A 19027-nucleotide genomic window follows, 5' to 3' on the forward strand; every position below is an offset into this window, starting at 1 on the left:
TCGATCTGGGGGCCTTCTTGCCCTGGTTGATCATCTCGGTGTGAAAGCTGGGATTGTTGAATCATTTGTTGGGCTCTTGCTGGGCTGCTGTGCAGCTGGCCTTGCTGGCCTGCCTGGTGTGTTGGGCCCTGCAGGGCTGCTGTGGAAAATGAGTTCTGCTTCGTAGTCAACCGTGGTGTCGGTTGTCACTTATGTGTGTGTTGAGGGATCAAAAAAGGTAGGGTCCAAGGTGGGCTGCTCAGGGTAGTCCGTGAATCTGAGTTTGATTTGATCCAAGTGTTTCCGGTGGCTGAGTCCATTTGAAAGTTTGACCTGAAACATCCTGCTCCCCTCTTTGGCCACGACAGTGCCGGGAAGCCACTTGTCCATAATTCAATACAAATACAGGATCATTGATTTCAATCTCACGTGACACAGTTGCTCTATCATGGTATGCAATTTGTTGAAGCCGCCTGCTCTCTACCTGTTCATGTAGATCAGAGTGGACTAACGAGAGCCTTGTCTTAAGTGCTCTTTTCATGAGCAGTTCAGCAGGTGGGATCCCAGTGAGTGAGTGGGGTCTCGTGCGGTAGCTAAGCAGGACTCTGGATCGGCGAGTCTGCAGTGAGCCTTCAGTTACCCCCTTCAAGCCTTGCTTGATGGTTTGCACTGCTCTCTCTGCCTGACCATTGAACGCTGGTTTAAACGGGGCCGATGTGACATGTTTGATCCCATTACGGGTCATGAATTCTTTGAACTCAGCACTGGTAAAACATGGCCCATTGTCGCTCACCAGGACATCGGGTAGGCCGTGATGGCAAACGTGGCCCGCAGGCTTTCAGTGGTGGCAGCGGGCGTGCTAGCCGACATTATCTCACATTCAATCCACTTGGAGTAAGCGCCTACAACCATAAGGAACATTTTACCCAAGAACGGGCCAGCATAGTCGACTTGTACCCTAGATCACGGTTTGGAGGACCAAGATCATAAACTTAGCAGCGCCTCCCTGGGTACATTGCATAACTGCGAACACGTATTACATCTGTGAACGTAGGACTCTTAAGTCCGCATCAATACCAGGCCACCACACGTGGGATCTGGCTATCGCTTTCATCATTATGATGCCTGGGTGGGTACTGTGGAGGTCATTGATGAAGGTATCTCTGCCCTTCTTGGGGACCACTACTCCATTGCCCCATAGAAGGAAGTCTGCCTGTATAGACATTTCAACTTTGCTCTGCTGGAACGGCTTTATCTCTTCCTGCATTTCCACTGGGACACTGGACCAGCTCCCGTGAAGCACACAGCTTTTGACTAGAGATAATAAGGGGTCCTGGCTTGTCCAGGTTTTGATCTGCCGGGCAGTGACGGCTGATTGCTCACTCTCAAATGCTTCCATAGCCATGGCTAAAGCTGCAGGCTGCGCCATTTCCACCCCCGTGGTGGGCAATGGCAGCCTACTGAGAGCATCAGCGCAGTTTTATGTGGCTGGCCTGTGGCGGATGGCATAGTTGTATGCGGACAACGTGAGTGCCCATCTCTGGATGCGGGCCGATGCATTGGTATTTATCCCTTTACTCTCAGAAAACAGGGATATTAGTGGCTTATGGTCAGTTTCAAATTCGAATTTTAGCCCAAACAGATATTGATGCCTTTTCTTTACCCCATAGACACACGCTAACGCTTCTTTCTCAATCATGCTGTAGGCTCTCTCAGCCTTAGACAAACTCCTGGATGCATAAGCAACTGGTTGCAGTTTCCCGAAATCATTAGCTTATTGCAATACACACCCGCGCTTTATGACGATGCATCACATGCTAGTACCAAACGCTTACATGGATCATACAACACAAGCAATTTGTTTGAGCATAACAATTTTCTCGCTTTTACAAAGGCATTTTCGTGGCTTTTGCCCCAAACCCATTCATCCCCTTTCCATAGTAAGACATGTAGTGGTTCTAACAGTGTGCTGAGACCCGGTAAGAAGTTACCAAAGTACTTCAGAAGTCCCAGAAACGACCACAGCTCCGTCACGTTCTGTGGCCTCGGTGCGTTCTCGCGTTGGTGGGCCTGATGCCGTCTGCTGCAATCCTCCTTCCCAAGAATTCCACTTCAGGCACCAGGAAAAGGCACTTCGAGCGTTTTAACCTGAGCCCCACACGGTTGAGTCGACTAAGAACCTCCTCCAGGTTCTGCAGATGCTCAACTGTGTTCCAACCTGTGACCAAGATGTCGCCCTGGAAGACCATGGTGTGCGGGACTGACTTCAGTAAGCTTTCCATGTTTCTCTGGAATATCGCCGCCGCTGATCGGATTATAACAAGGGCATCTCTTATAAATAAAAAGACCTTTGTGCAGGTGATGGCCTTCTATGATTCCTCCAGTTCCTGCGTCATGTAGGCTGAAGTCAGATCCAGCTTCGTGAACGTCTTTCCTCCCGCCGGTGTTGCAAAGAGGTCGTCGGCTTTTGGTAATGGGTATTGGTCCTGCAGGGAGAAATGATTGATAGTTACTTTGTAATCACCACAGATTCTGACGGTGCTGTCTCCCTTGAGGACTGGGACGATAGGACTGGCCCGCTCGTTGAACTCGATCGGTGAAATGATGCCCTCTCTTTGCAGCCGGTCTAGCTCAATCTCTACCCTTTCTCTCATCATGTACGGTACTGCTCTCACCTTGTGATGGATGGGTCGCGCCCCCGGAATTAGGTGGATCTGCACTTTTGCTCCTTGGAATTCCTGATGCCTGGTTCGAACAGCAAAGGAAATTTGTTTAAGACCTGGGCACACGAAGTGTCGTCAGCGAGTGATAGCGCTCGGACGTCATCCCAGTTCCAGCGTATCTTTCTCAGCCAGCTCCTGCCGAGCAGCAGGGGACCCTGCCCGGTACCACCCAGAGTGGTAGCTTGTCCATCGTAGGAGATCTTTACGGTAGCACTGCCGATTACGGGAATCAGTTCTTTTGTGTAAGTTCTTAGTTTTGTGCGAACTGGAGTTAAGATTGGCCTTGAGACCTTGTTGCACCACAACCATTCGAAAGTCTTTTTTGCCCATGATGGACTGGCTCGCGCCCGTGTCCAGCTCCATTGACATCGGGAATCCATTTAGTTCAACATTCAGCATTATCAAGGGACAATTCGTGGTGAATGTGAGCACCCCATGTACCTCTGCCTCCTCGGACTGAGGCTCTGGTTCATCGTGATCCTCCATGGATCTGTCCTCCTCTGCAACATGGTGGTTTGCAGGTTTAACCGGATTTGCAGCTTGCCTGCATATTCGTTGGAGGTGTCCCATTATTCCACAGCCCCTGCAAACGTACTGTTTGAATCGGCATGAATGGAAACGATGATCACCCCCACAGCGCCAACAAGGTGTTAATGGCCTTGCATTCATCACCCTTGATGTGGACTCTAAGACATCTGCGGACATCCATCTGCAGGCATGTATGATCTGCCCTGTACTCTACGATTTGAAAACAACATCACTTTGTTCACTGTACTTGTAGCAGTAGTTGTGTGCTGAGAGATTTGCTTCATATTGTCACTGGTGGTAATGAACGCCTGGGCTATGGCCTTACTCAAGGTTGGGGTCTCTACAGTCAAAGGTTTGCCAAGTATGGTTTTGTGGCCAATGCCAAGTACGAAAAAGTCTCTGAGCATGTGCTCCAAATGTCCTTCAATTTCGCAATGTCCTGCAAGGCGTCTTAGCTCGGCTACATAACTCACCACTTTCTGGCCTTCAGACCTTTTGTAGGTATAGAACCAGTACCTCGCTATCAGAACGCTTTCCTTCGGGTTCAACTGCTCTCGGATCAGTGTGCACAAATCATCATACGATTTCTCCGTGGGTTCGCTGGAGTTAGCAGATTCTTCATGAAGCCATGAGTTGGTGCCCCACAGACGGTGAGGAGGATCGCCCTTCATTTGGCAGCGTTCTCTTCCCCATCTAGCTCGTTGGCCACGAAGTATTGGTCGAGTCGCTCTACAAAAGTTTCCCAATCATCTCCCTCTGAGAATTTCTCCAGGATGACCACTGTTCTCTGCATCATTGGGTTCGCTATCTGTATCTCGTCGCCAGTTGTTATGTATGGAGAAAGAGTCAGACTGAACACTGTGAGCTCAAAGTAAAGTGTGACCTTAGTCTTTTATTGCAGGTCTCCAGAGTGCCTCTCCAATCTGTGAGGTCTGCTTAAATACCTGTGCTCCCAAGGGATTATGGGATCCCTTGGGACTCCAGGAGTGAGCCCTCTGGTGGCTGTACAGAGTAAATACAAGTTTACATCTATAACAAAGGCAGTTCAGAGAAGGTTCACAAGGTTGATTCCTGAGATGAGGGGGTTGACTTATGAGGAAAGGTTGAGTCTCTATTCATTGGAATTCAGAAGAATGAGAGGCGATCTATCGAAATGTATAAGATTATGAAGGAGCTTGACAAGGTGGATGCAGAGAGGATGTTTCCTGGTGGGGGAGACTAGAACTAGAGGGCATGATCTTAGAATAAGGGGCCGCCCATTTAGAATTGAGATGAGGAGAAATTTCTTCTCTGAGAGTTGTGAATCTGTGGAATTTGCTGCCTCAGAGAGCTGTGGAAGCTGGGACATTAAATAAATTTAAGACAGAAATAGACAGTTTCTTAAATGATAGGGGGTTATAGGGAGCGGGCAGGGAAGTGGAGCTGAGTCCATGATCAGATCAGCCATGATCTTATTGAATGGCGCTGCAGGCTCGAGGGGCCGTATGGCCTACTCCTGCTCCTTATGTTCACTTCCTTGCTCTTATTCATGTAGTGCCAAGTGATCTTTTACATCCACCTGAGAGAAGAGACGTGAGATTTGAACCCACAACCTCTGACCCAGAGGCGAGTGTGCTACCCACTGAGTCCGGCCGACACACTGGAGGATCGAACCAACCACACAACCTCTCGCTCGCACACACAGTCTACTGCCCCCCCCCCACTCCTGCCTCAGCTCCGTTGCCACGGAAACCTTCAGAAATACCTTCACCACCTGCGGACCTTCACTGGCATGGGCTTGTGGGGCCAAATGGCCTGTTTCTCAGCTGTAAATACTTTGTAATATTTGGCTATGCCTCGCATCCCCCACACGTTAAAAAAATCCACGCCCAGACATCTTCCACCCCTCAGGATCTGGCTCGGAGTCTGGAATATTGAAACACCTGTGAACTCATCACTTTTCGGCGTGGAAGCAAGTCATCCTCAATATGAGGGACTGCCTATGACGATGATGTTTGTGGGAGCTTTCTGTGCGCAAATTGGCTGCCCTGTTTCCCACATTACAACAGTGACTACACTGCAAAAAGTACTTAATTGGCTGTAAAGCGCCTTGGGACATCCTGAGATTGTGAAAGATGCTATATAAATACAAGTCATTCTTTCTGCTCTGGTCAATATGCTTTTAAAATACAAACCTGCTGTCAGCCAGTCATTATTTCTTGATTTTCCCCGTCCCCAGTCGCCGCGTCTCCTCTCCTGGAAGCGTTGACTCTTGCTGGGGGATAATTTCATGGCTGAGCTCCTTCAGCTCACCAAGTGACTGTGCTTCCTGGCGTACTGGCAGTGAGTGAGTGTTGACAACTGTTGCTACATCCCCAAGCCATGTTGTGTCTGCAACCATGCACGCCCCCAAAAGTGATCGGGGTAGCAATCCCAGATTTTCCCTTCACTACCCCAAGGGTGCAAATATATCACTCGCGCCCGCCTGCTATCTGCTCACTCAGCACAGGCCAGGGAAGGAAGCTGAGGCCTTCCAGATGTTTCCGCCACTCACCCAATGGGCGGTAAGAGGAGCGGCGTATTGGAACTCTACATCTTGGGGAGTAAATGAGAAACGGCTCCGTCCATTGGAACTGCGTGTAGCAGGGATGGACGGGAGGAGTCGGTTCCTAATGCAGCCAGGCATCTCTCTCTTAGCCCGTGACCATGCTGGTACCTGGGAAAGGCCCACCTGCCCTCCCACCTCCTCCTCACCAAAGAAATGATTTCGGCGCGGAAGAGAAAACGTGAAGTTGCAGAAAGCAAACCCGGTGGGTTGTTAAAACTGAGCTGGTTTGGTGAAGGGGGCCACCTTTGTTTAAAGTGTAGAGCCTGCGACTCTCTGCAAGCAGTGTTTACAATGCATTCCACCCGCTCTTTTAATGGAGGTGTTGCCAACAACTTGCATTTATATAGCGCCTTTATTGTGGTAACAATGTCCCAAGGCACTTCACAGGGACATTATCAGACAAAACTCGACAGCGAGCCACATAAAAAGATGTTAGAACAGGTGACCTAAAGCTTGGTCAAAGAGGTAGGTTTTGAGAGGCGTCTTAAAGGAGGAGAGGGATATAGAGAGGTTTAGGGAAGAAATTCCAGATCTTAGGGTCTCGGCAGCAGGTGGCGTGGCCACCGATGGTGGAACGATTAAAATCAGGGATGCACAAGAGGCCAGAATTGGGGGAACGCAGATATCTCAGGGGGTTGTGGGGTTGGGGGAGGTTACAGACATAGGGAGGGGCGAGGCCATGGAGGGATTGAGGATGAGGATTTTAAAATTGAAGCATTGACGGACCAGGAGCCAGTGAAGGTCAGCGAGCACAGGGTGAGCGGGACTTGGTGCGAGTTAAGATATGGGCAGCATATTTTTGGACGAGATTGTTTACTAAAATAGCAGAGGTCCGGCCATGTTAAGTGTTCAGATGATAACACAACATGACCCAATTTTTCAAGTCTCTCTTTGTATTTGTATTTCCTTGTGCCAGACAGCCTCCCAGTGAATGTACATTGCATCCTCTCTAAAGCCTCAATATCCCTCCTATGGTGTGGAGCCTAATACTGTGAATGACCATCTCGGTGAGGCACAGCAGAGTTGGTGGTACCTGTGAAATTATAACCCAGCGAGAGTCAGTGCCTTCAGGAAAGGAAAAAAAACTGGGGGGATAAAAGAAAGAAAGAAAGACTTGGATTTATATAGCGCCTTTCACAACCACTGGACATCCCGAAATGCTTTACAGCCAATGAAGTACTTTTTGGAGTGTAGTCACTGGAGTGTAATGTGGGAAAGGCAGCAGTCAATTTGCGCACAGCAAGCTCCCAGACACAGCAATGTGATAAAGACCAGATAATCTGTTTTAGTGATGTTGGCTGTGGGATAAATATTGGCCCCAGGACACCAGGGATAACTCTCCTGCTCTTCTTCGAAATAGTGCCGTGGGATCATTTCCGTCCACCTGGGAGAGCAGACGGGGCCTCGGTTTAATGTCTCAATATTCTAAAGACGGATGAAAACCTTAGGAGAAATAAGAACATTCAGCTTCTATTTTACTAAATCCAATCGCTTTATTTTCTGACAGAAACCGATATTAACTACCTCCTGAAAATGGCGTTGGAGAAAGTTGCATTCCTCCCGTTTGGATATCTGATTGACCAGTGGCGCTGGGGAGTGTTCAGTGGCAGGATTTCTCCAGAGCACTATAACTATGAATGGTGGTATCTGAGGTAAAGCAACAACTGCACGCTGAGTGGTCCATGGCGAGAGCTTGGTCTTGAATTGGGGCTCATCTTGGGTTTGCATCGGGATTCAGTCTGTATCTGTTCTTGTACCTTCCAGGACAAAGTACCAAGGGGTCTGCCCACCACTTCCGAGAAACGAAACAAACTTTGACCCCGGTGCCAAGTACCACATCCCGGCAAACACGCCTTACATCAGGTAAAGTTCAGCAAAGGGATATCACCTCAGAGGCAGATCCTTCGATCGTTACAGCAGATGAACTGGATAATTCCTGTGGAAATTCACACCCCACGCCGTTTATTATTGAATCTGCTTGCACCCCTCTTTCAGCATTCCATTCCAGATCATAACAACTCACTGTGTAAAAAAATTCTCCCCATCTACCCCTTTTCAATAATAAACTTTCTAAAGGGAATTGGATAAATACTTGCGGTGAAAAATTGCAGAGCTCAACCAAATAGCCGACAGGCACGATAGGCCGCATGGTCTCCGTCGGTGCAGTAAGATCCTAGGATTCTATGGTGACATTGGTCGAGGGAGGATGGTCGGTATTGAAAATGGGACAGAATGGGGCGGGGTGTGAATTTCCACAGGAATTATCCAGTTCATCTGCTGTAACTTTTGGCAATGATCTTAAATCTGTTTTCTCCAGTTACCATTCCTCCTGTCACTGGAAACCATTTCTCCCCATCTACTCAATCAAAACCGCTTCTCCAGTCTCTCCACATAACTAAAGTCCCTCATCCCTGGAACCATTCGAGTAAATCTCCTCAGTAACTTCTCTAAGGCCTTCTCATCCTTCCGAAAGTGCAGTGCCCAGAATCGGACACAATCCTCCAGCTGAGATAAATGCTTGGGAACAGGCGACAAAACGCAGACTAGCTGTTCACTTGTCTCACCGCAGTCTGTGGGGACCTTGCTGTGCACCACTTTGGCTGGCACATTTGCCTGCACTGACTATTCTACAAAGTAACCAAGTGGATGTGAAGCCCTTTGGATATATATCTGAAAAGTGGTAAAGTTTGCCTATCTTTCATGCGAGGCTGGCTGGTATCAGACATGACCGTTATATGGATACAAGACGTAGCCTCCGCACTCTCCACTGAGGTTGGGGAGTCAACAGCCACGGTTCCTGCTCCCGGAATGTGCACGTGTGGGCAGCAGGCGAGAAGAGGATTGGGGTCAACTGTGATGCCCTCCCCAAGAGAGTCTTTGTCGGCCGGCGTGGACACGATGGGCCGAAATGGACTCCTTCCGCGCTGTGAATTTCTATGTTTCGAACAGAATAGCTCCAAGCACTCAATGTTCAGGCCCAAACAAGAAACATCTGTCCTTTGTGTGAGATAGTGGAGAGCAAGTAGTGCCCATAGAGCTGCTCCACAAGGTGAATCAACATGGAGAGGGCTTGAGAAAACTGGGGAGGCGGGAGCAGAGAAACATGAAAGAGTTTCTACGAATCATAAGACGCTTGGGGGGGAATTGTGCCGCGCCCCGTTTGGGGGCGGCAACAGTCGCGAGGCGGGAGTTTCCTGCGCCAGGCGCGGAAGCCCCGCCCCGCTCGTGAAATTGTGGTTAGCGCCCCCGCGAGGAAGTGGAACAAAATAACGCCCTCCACTTCCTCTGTGGGGCGCAAGAGGGCGGAAGCAGAGGGAGAGGGACACAGCGCTACGCTCTGGGACATATAGTGCTGCCGCGTAGGAGGGGCCCTCCCCTTCATTAAAGGGGAGGGCTGAGCTGCCAACTCTGTGGGGCCCTACCTGACCCACCGGGGAGCGGGTTGCCAGATTGCAGCACGGATCCCGCGTCCAAGTTGGTTGATTTTTTTTTTCATGCGCAAGCCAGCTCCCCTTTAACTAGCGGCCTGCGAGCGCCCGTCTGCCGTGTACATGCCCCCTGAATCTGTCGCTGGCATCGCCCGCCGTAGCTTCGGATGGGGGGGGGGGTGGGGCGATGCCGGATTTTTTGCTCCAGGGCGGAAACGGGTCACGGCGCACGGTGATGACGTCACTGCCGCGAAGCGGAGCAGGGCGCTACCGGTTCCCACCGCCCTGAACCTCCCGCCCAATTTAGCGGGAGACGTTAGCATCGCCGTGCCTGGATGAAAAGTCAGTTACGCCCCATTAGCGCCCCCCCGGGGGGCACTAACGGCGGGGCGCAAGAAACCCCAATTTCTCCCCCTTAGCTTTCTTCAAACATTCAGTTTGTGCCACCACATCTCAGGAAGGATATATCGGCCTCGGAGTGGGAGCAGTGCAGATTCACCGGAATGATACCAGGGCTAAAGGGGTTGAATGATCAGGACAGGTTGCACAGACTGGGTTTGGAATCCCTTGAGTTTAGGAGATTGAGGGATGGTCTAATTGAGGTGTTTAAACTGATTGAAGGGTTTGATGGGGTAAATCAAGAGAGACTATTTCCTCTGGTGGGGCAGTCCGCAAGCAGGACACACACAGCCTTACAAATAGAGCCAGGCCGTTCAGCAGTGAATGCAGGAGTATTCTTTGACCCAAAGCGTGGTGTAAATCTGGAACTCCCTCCGCCAAAAGGGTGTGGATGCTGAAGATCAGCTGACGTTTTCAAGACTGAGATTGTTATTGGGTAAGGGTATGGAGAGATATAGAGTAAAGGCGGGTAAATGGAGTTAAGATACAGATAAGCCAATGATCTAACTGAATGGAGGACGGGTTCACGGGGTGGAATGGCCTCCTCCAATTCCTATGATTCTAAAAAGAATCTCCTCTCACTTTTACAGGTACTTTGTGAGTTTTATTCTGCAGTTCCAGTTCCACAAGGCTCTGTGCAATGTTTCAGGGCATACAGGACCTCTGCATAAATGTGACATCTACAATTCAGTCATAGCTGGCACGAAACTCAGGTAAGTTCTGAATCTTCATCCTTGTCGGGATTAAAGAATGGGGAAACGATGACCCATCACTCAGGGGTAAGGCACCACAGGCAGGAGCGGACAATGTAATGGGCAGGCACCTTGTACTATGGTGTGTGGAGGCCTAAAGCCTGAGGCCTTCGGTGTGGCCGCACACAATGGCCACAAATCTCATTCAGGTCCCGATTCTCAGCCAAATTAAGGGCCTTCCCATAATGCACCTGGCTGCTTGAGAAACACAGCAAGGCCCACTTTGAAAATGTTAGATTGTGAGCCATGGTGACCGTCTCCACTTATCGGACCACCCTTCACTTTTACCTCCGCTTCCTTCCTCGACCTTCAGCCACTACCTCCTGCCCAGGTACTAGATCCTCACCACTTTAACCAAATGTTAAAAATTCCAGTCAGCCTGTGCCCAAACCCCAGGCCCCAGACATTTTGTACCCATACCCCAGGCCCCAGACATTTTGTGCCCATACCCCAGGCCCCAGACACCTTGTGCCCAAACCGCAGGCCCCAGACACCTCGTGTCCAATCCCCAGGCCCCAGACACCTTGTGCCCAATCCCCAGGCCCCAGACACCTCGTGCCCAAACCCCAGGCCCCAGACACCTTGTGCCCAATCCCCAGGCCCCAGACACCTCGTGTCCAATCCCCAGGCCTCCAAACACCTCGTGTCCAATCCCCAGGCCCCAGACACCGTGTGCCCAATCCCCAGGCCCCAGACACCGTGTGCCCAAACCCCAGGCCCCAGACACCTTGTGCCCAATCTCCAGGCCCCAGACACCTCGTGTCCAATCCCCAGGCCCCAGACATCTCGTGTCCAATCCCCAGGCCCCACACACTGTGTGCCCAATCCCCAGGCCCCAGACACCTTGTGCCCAAACCCCAGGCCCCAGACACCTTGTGCCCAAACCCCAGGCCCCAGACACCTCGTGCCCAAACCCCAGGCCCCAGACACCTTGTGCCCAATCCCCAGGCCCCAGACACCGTGTGCCCAATCCCCAGGCCCCAGACACCGTGTGCCCAATCCCCAAGCCCCACACACTGTGTGCCCAATCCCCAGGCCCCAGACACCTTGTGCCCAAACCCCAGGCCCCAGACACCTCGTGCCCAAACCCCAGGCCCCAGACACCTTGTGCCCAATCCCCAGGCCCCAGACACCGTGTGCCCAATCCCCAGGCCCCAGACACCTTGTGCCCAATCCCCAGGCCCCAGACACCGTGTGCCCAATCCCCAGGCCCCAGACACCTTGTGCCCAATCCCCAGGCCCCAGACACCTTGTGCCCAATCCCCAGGCCCCAGACACCTTGTGCCCAATCCCCAGGCCCCAGACACCTTGTGCCCAATCCCCAGGCCCCAGACACCTTGTGCCCAATCCCCAGGCCCCAGACACCTTGTGCCCAATCCCCAGGCCCCAGACACCGTGTGCCCAATCCCCAGGCCCCAGATACCTTGTGCCCAAACCCCAGGCCCCAGACACCTTGTGCCCAATCCCCAGGCCCCAGACACCTCGTAGCTCTTTGAACAGCTGTAATTGATTAAATTTGTAAACCAATTTCGCATTAGCGTGGAGGGTCAATTGCAGTGGGCACCGGGAACCTGGCGATCAGCCGTGCCGCCAAACTAGCACTGCAATATTGGTCACGCAATAATGTCAGTGCTCAACCCCTACTGGCATCTGGAAAATAAACGGATCAGTCGTTGGGATAAATAGTGAATCACCATGGTGCGGGTTTAGGACACACAGGTAGAACTCTTTATAAGCCTACAGACAGGCCTGAAACTCCATGGGCCAGTGATGCTGACACCCACACTGGATCAAACCAGCCAGGTAGTTCTGGCACTGTCTGCCAAACACTGTATGGCAGGTCTGTGCAATCCTGATAATGACAGAGTGTGCAATCCTGTATAATGACAGTGTGTGCAATGCTGTATAATGACAGTGTGTGCAATCCTGATAATGACAGAGTGTGCAATGCTGTGGCTCAGTGGGTCACACTCTCTCACCTCTGAGTCAGGGACTTGAGCACTTAAATCCAGGTTGACACTCCCAGTGCAGTGCTGAGGGAGTGCCGCACTGTCAGAGGTGCTGTCTTTTGGATGAGACGTTAAACCGAGGCCCCGTTTGCCCTCTCAGGTGGATGTAAAAGATCCCATGGCACTATTTCGAAGAAGAGCAGGGCAGTTATCCCTGATCTTCAGGCCAATATTTATCCCTCAATCAACACAAGAAAAACAGATTATCTGGTCATTATAAAATTGCTGTTTGTGGGAGCTTGCTGTGCGCAAATTGGCTGCCACATTTCCCACATTACAATAGTGACTACACTCCAAGAATACTTCATTGGTGTAAGGCGCTTTGAGACGTCCGGTGGTTGTGAAAGGTGCTATATAAATGCAAGTCTGTCTTTCCTGTATAATGATGCATAAATGCTTCCTCCGGTCTCTCAGTAAAGCATTGGAAGCTGGCTCCTCAAAAGCTTGGCAGGACATCCTTCGGGAGGTGACAGGCAGCGAGAAAATGAATGCTTCTGCCCTGCTCGAGTATTTCGAACCCATCACCTTGTGGCTGCAGGAGCAGAACAAACTAAACAAGGAAGAGCTGGGGTGGACGGACATTGAATGGCGGCCTCCAGTTCCTGATGGATACCCAAATAACATTGGTAAGTGTCAGTTCAATTGGGGTGAAGGGCAGGCGTCAGAAGTGGCTGGGAGGTCAGGGGGCACGTACCTCAGACATGGAGTCAAGGCTGTACCAGAAACCAATCAGCTTGATTCAATCAAATCCAACAATCTGATTAGCTATGTCTTCCTGATAAGTCTTAGGTTTTATTTGAAGAAAATGATTGACAATAAAAATCTAGACTCACTTTGTGTTTCCCAGAGCCCCATTGTGGCTGGTGATGTAATCAGTGTAAATGCACATGTCCAGGCACTGCCCGAGATGGTGCTGTACTTAGACTCTATGCGACTATTTGGGGATACAGTATCTTTGACACATGACATGTGCTAAGTGTAGGTGACTTTGGAGCTATGGGGGTTTTCCTCATCTCATGTCTGGGTCTGTCATAGACCAATCGATGCAGATCGATTGCAGTGATTGGACAACAGCTCCATTAGCGTTGTACCATGTGACTACATGGATGGTAGAACGCGAACCAGATGGTCTTGGTCATCTTTTGTCCAGCAATTCCTTGCTGTACTAAATCGTTCCCACATTACAACAGTGCCTACACTTCAAAAGTACTTCACTGGCTTTAAAGCGCTTTGGAATGTCCTGAAGTTATGAAAGGCGCTATATAAATCTAAATTCTTTCTATTCTTTATGTTCCTAAGAGTGAGGTTGACCCTCACAGCTCGGGTGATAAACGGCCGGGCACAGTGTCATCCGTGGAAATAAAATGCGGCGGGTTCTATAATGGACAGGCGATGTGCTTGCCTGATTATCGCGGGGTGGGGGGGGTGAGTGAGGGAGGGAGGGCAGAGCGGGGCGGGGGTGTGGGGGGGAGGGAGGGCGGGGTGGGGAATGGGTGGAGGGGTGAATGGGGGGAGGGGGTGGGAGGCACGGGGTGAGTGGAGGGCACGGGGTGAGTGGGGGACAGGGGGTGGGTGAGGGGTGGGGTGGGTGTGGCGAGGGTGGGTGGGGGGCGAGGGCGGGTGAGGGTTACCCCCATATGTAAGCAACCCACCATGCAGCAGACTGGATCGCCATGATTCATTCTCAACATCACGCTTATATTTTTAAAACTAAATTCTAAGGACACTAAAATAGAACAGAAAAGGGTCTGATTCTAACTGTCGGCCGAGGCGGAATACGGATGATCGTGGAGCAGCCACACCTTGTTCTCCCCAACAGGCGTTCCTTTCCCTTCAAGTCAATTGAAAGAAAGAACAAAAGAAAGAATTTGCATTTATATAGCACCTTTCTGGACCTCAGCACATCCCAAAGCACTTTACAGCCAATGAACTGCTTTGTGGAGTGCAGTCACTGTTGTAATGTGGGAAACGCTGCAGTTAATTTACACAAAGCAAGCTCCCACAAACAGCAATGTGATAATGAGCAGATAATCTGTTTTTTAGTGCTGTTGGTTGACGAATAAGTATTGGCCAGGTGTAATTGAGGGTAGGTTTAGAGGGAATTTGAGGGGAAATTTCTTTACCCAGAGGGTGGTGGGGGTCTGGAACTCACTGCCTGAAAGGGTGGTAGAGGCTGAAACCCTCCCCACATTTAAAAAGTACTTGGATATGGACTTGAAGTGATGTAACCTGCAGGGTTACGGACCTCAAGCTGGAAAGTGGGATTAGGCTGGAAAGCCTCTTGTCGGCCGGCAAGGACGCGATGGGCCGAAATGGCCTCCTTCTGTGCTGTAACTTTTTGTGATTCTATGATTCTCTGACACTGGTGAGAATGCCCTTGCTCCTCTTCGAAATAGTGCGGTGGAAACACTTTGTTTCCTTACCCGCTCCTGCGGCTCCGGCCTGCTCCTGGCGAGGATCCTGGTTTACTAAAGATGCAATGTGTGGAGTTAAAGCGCCTGGCACTTGGGGAAACCCCGACTGCTGAGATTCCTGCCCGAAATCCTGCTGGGAAAACCCACCCCGGCCATATCGTAGCCTCTGTGCTCAAGTCTCTGGAGTGGGGCTTGAACCTGTGACCTTCCGACTCAGAGGCAAGAGTGCTACCGACGGAGCCCTGGCTGACAAACTAAAATCAAAATCGGGCGGACTGTATCACAGGTGGTCGATCCTCGAGTGAGCTTCTGATCTTCCACATTTACTTTGACTCAGGACGGTCCAAACGGGTCCTCTTTTGGTTGCATTTGGCCTCCGAAACGAGGCAGCTCAGTCCAATATCTGCCCATTTGCCGGTGTGTATTTGTTAAATTGTGTGGGTTTGGAAAAGGCGGGTCAGAGCACTGTAACCACATATGGGGATGAATCTGTCAGTATCAGCAACTTGGGGTGTATTGTACGTTAATGGGAACTTGGATTTAAAAGTCATGGGGCTGATCATGTGGTAACGGTTCGGTGGTACTGGGTATGATGCCCCTCAAGTACCCAATGCCCACAATGTTGGGTGCGGAAATCCATCAAATCAACCCATTGCTGTCCTGGGTGGCCAAACACAAATCTGGATTACTTGTGTGTAGCCACAGCCTATCTCCAGTCACCCCCTGTACTCACTGACCTGCCTTGGCTCCCAATTCGGCAACACTTCCAATTTATAATCCCTCCACAGCCTCAACCCTATCTCCGTGACCTCCTCCAAACTTACAACCTTCCCAGATCTCTGCGCTCCTCTAATTCTGGCCTCTTGCGCAACCCCGATTTTAATCGCTCCACCATTGGTGGCCGTGCCTTCAGCTGTCTGGCCCCAAGCTCTGGAACTCTCTCTCCGTCTCTCTACCGCTCTGTCTCGCTCCTCCTTTAAGGTGCTCCTTCAGCTTTTGGTCACCTAATACCTCCTTATGTGGCTCAGTGTCACATTTTGGCTGATTACGCTTCTGTGAAGCGCCTCGGGACGTTTACTACGTCAAAGGCGCTATATAAATGCAAGTTGGTGTTACTGTTGCTGTTATCCCAGGACTATAATTTGTTGTTTGGTTTGTTGCAGATAAAATCACCGATGAAAAAAAAGCGAAGAGTTTTATAGATAACTACAACCTGGTCACAGAGAAGGTGTGGTTCGACTACACAGAGTCCTCCTGGGCATACAATACCAACATCACGGAACATAACAACCAGATCATGGTATGTTCGTCCTGGATGAGGTTACATTTGGACTCGGGCTATATTAACCACGGTTGAAGGAAGTGGTTCTCTTGTATATTTTGCTAGGAAGGCTGACCATTTCATAGTTCAGTGGAGAGGATTTCAGGTCAGTGTTGTGAATCCACAAGGTGCGTGGTAGAATATGTGCAAAAGCACAACTTGAGTTCTCTGGTGATCAAACCCAATCTCATCAGTCTCTGCCAATGGATGGTAGGCCGTGATACGTCCTTACTATACAGTATAAATGCACACGAGGCCCATGCTTGAGAGAAGGTCAGTCTGTGACCTGTCCTTTATTCCTTAGCACTCAACTGATGAAGGTGGGTGGAGCTTCCCCTTTTATACCTGAAGGTCCAGGTTAGGAGTGTCTCCCACCTAGTGGTCATTGTTCTCACAGTGTACAACTTAGGTCAGATTATACATGGGTTACAATGCTGGTTGAATACATGACATCACCTCCTCCCCAAAGTCTTATTGGGATCACAGGTTGAGTCTGGTGGTTTACGCTCTTTTGTAGAGCGCCTGAGTTGGGGCTCCGGTTATTGGGCGCTGGCCTGAGTGTCTGCTGTTTGCGGTGCCTCAGGCCTGTCCGGACTGCCCACAGTGACTGGGCTCTCCTCCCTTTGGTTCCTGTGTTCGGTCACCTGTGGTGGAGTGAACTCTATATTGTGTTCTTCCTCTGCTTCTTCTATGGGGTTGCTGAACCTCCTTTTTGTTTGATCCACGTGTTTGCGACAGATTCGTCCATTGGTAAGTTTAACTACCAGAATCCTATTTCCCTCTTTGGCAACCACAGTGCCTGCGAGCCATTTGGGCCCTGCAGAGTAGTTGAGGACAAAAACAGGATCATTTACATCAATACATCGCGCCCTCGCATTCCAGTCATGATAGTCATATTGTGGTTGGCGTATGCTCTCGACAATTTCTTTCATGGTAGGGTGTATAAGGGATAGCCGAGTTTTCAGCGTCCTTTTCATTAGCAGCTCTGCCGGTGGAACCCGTGTGAGCGAGTGTGGTCGGGATCTATAGGCCAACAGGAGGCGTGATAAGCAGCTTTGTAGGGAACCCCCTTGGATTCTGAGCATCCCTTGTTTGATTATCTGCACTGCTCGTTCTGCCTGTCCGTTTGAGGCCGGCTTAAACGGTGCTGTTCTGACATGGTTAATTACATTGCCTGCCATGAAGTCCTGGAATTCAGTACTTGTGAAGCACGTGCCATTGTTGCTGACCAAGATGTCCGGTAGACCGTGGGCGACGAACATTGCCCGTAGACTTTCTACCGTGGCAGAGGCTGTGCTTGAATTTAAAATGACACACTCGATCCATTTGGAGTAGGTGTCTACTACAACCAAAAACATTTTTCCCATGAAAGGACCTGCGTAGTCCATATGGATGCGTGACCAAGGTTTGGCGGGCCATGGCCAGGGGCTAAGGGGGGCTTCCCTGCGCGCATTGCCCAGCTGGGCACACATGTTGCACCTGCAAACACAAAGTTCAAGATCTGCATCTATCCCTGGCCACCAAACGTGTAACCTGGCAATTGCCTTCATCATGGAAAGAGGTGACATGATAGGTCCAAGTCAGCATGGATTTGTGAAAAGGAAATCATGCTTGACAAATCTTCTGGAATTTTTTGAGGATGTTTCCAGTAGAATGGACAAGGGAGAACCAGTTGATGTGGTATATTTGGACTTTCAGAAGGCTTTCGACAAGGTTCCACACAAGAGATTAATGTGCAAAGTTAAAGCACATGGGATTGGGGGTAGTGTGCTGACATGGATTGAGAACTGGTTGTCAGACAGGAAGCAAAGAGTAGGAGTAAATGGGTACTTTTCAGAATGGCAGACAGTGACTAGTGGGGTACCGCAAGGTTCAGTGCTGGGGCCCCAGCTGTTTACACTGTACATTAATGATTTAGACGAGGGGATTAAATGTAGCATCTCCAAATTTGCGGATGACACTAAGTTGGGTGGCAGTGTGAGCTGCGAGGAGGATGCTATGAGGCTGCAGAGTGACTTGGATAGGTTAGGTGAGTGGGCAAATGCATGGCAGATGAAGTATAATGTGGATAAATGTGAGGTTATCCACTTTGGTGGTAAAAACAGAGAGACAGACTATTATCTGAATGGTGACAGATTAGGAAAAGGGGAGGTGCAACGAGACCTGGGTGTTATGGTACATCAGTCATTGAAGGTTGGCATGCAGGTACAGCAGGCGGTTAAGAAAGCAAATGGCATGTTGGCCTTCATAACGAGGGGATTTGAGTACAGGGGCAGGGAGGTGTTGCTACAGTTGTACAGTGCCTTGGTGAGGCCACACCTGGAGTATTGTGTACAGTTTTGGTCTCCGAACTTGAGGAAGGACATTCTTGCTAGTGAGGGAGTGCAGCGAAGGTTCACCAGACTGATTCCCGGGATGGCAGGACTGACCTATCAACTGGGCTTGTATTCACTGGAGTTCAGAAGAATGAGAGGGGACCTCATAGAAATGTTTAAAATTCTGATGGGTTCAGACAGGTTAGATGCAGGAAGAATGTTCCCAATTGACATGCTGCAACACACACCCGACACCATAGGACAACGCATCGCACGTTAACACAAGTTTCTTGTCTGGGTCATATAGTGTTAACAGAGTGTTGGAACATAACAAATTGCGTGCTCTATTAAAAGCCATTTCCTGGCTTTCCCCCCAGACCCATTCGCGACCTTTGCGTAGGAGCACGTGTAGCGGCTCTAGCAGCGTGCTCAATTTGGGAAGAAAGCTACCAAAATAGTTCAGGAGACCCAGGAACGAACGCAGCTCCGTCATGTTACGGGGTCTGGGTGCTCTCTGGATCACTTCCGTCTTGGACGCAGTAGGGCTGATCCCGTCTGCTGCTACCCTCATC

At 50.3% G+C, this 19027-nt stretch overlaps 1 protein-coding gene across 2 annotated transcripts in view; it reads left to right on the forward strand.

Moving 5' to 3' along the window:
* Positions 1 to 19027, forward strand: part of ace (angiotensin I converting enzyme (peptidyl-dipeptidase A) 1) — a 271560-nt gene that overhangs the window by 88448 nt on the left and 164085 nt on the right. For both annotated transcript variants that reach the window (XM_070864766.1, XM_070864767.1), the window contains 5 exons: positions 7325 to 7469; positions 7582 to 7680; positions 10235 to 10357; positions 12820 to 13031; positions 15983 to 16119. In XM_070864766.1, coding sequence (XP_070720867.1) covers positions 7325 to 7469; positions 7582 to 7680; positions 10235 to 10357; positions 12820 to 13031; positions 15983 to 16119 — 716 coding nt within the window. The remainder of the gene's footprint in view (positions 1 to 7324; positions 7470 to 7581; positions 7681 to 10234; positions 10358 to 12819; positions 13032 to 15982; positions 16120 to 19027) is intronic.

Source organism: Pristiophorus japonicus, chromosome 21, assembly GCF_044704955.1.
Source record: "Pristiophorus japonicus isolate sPriJap1 chromosome 21, sPriJap1.hap1, whole genome shotgun sequence".
NCBI classification, from domain to species: Eukaryota; Metazoa; Chordata; class Chondrichthyes; family Pristiophoridae; genus Pristiophorus; species Pristiophorus japonicus.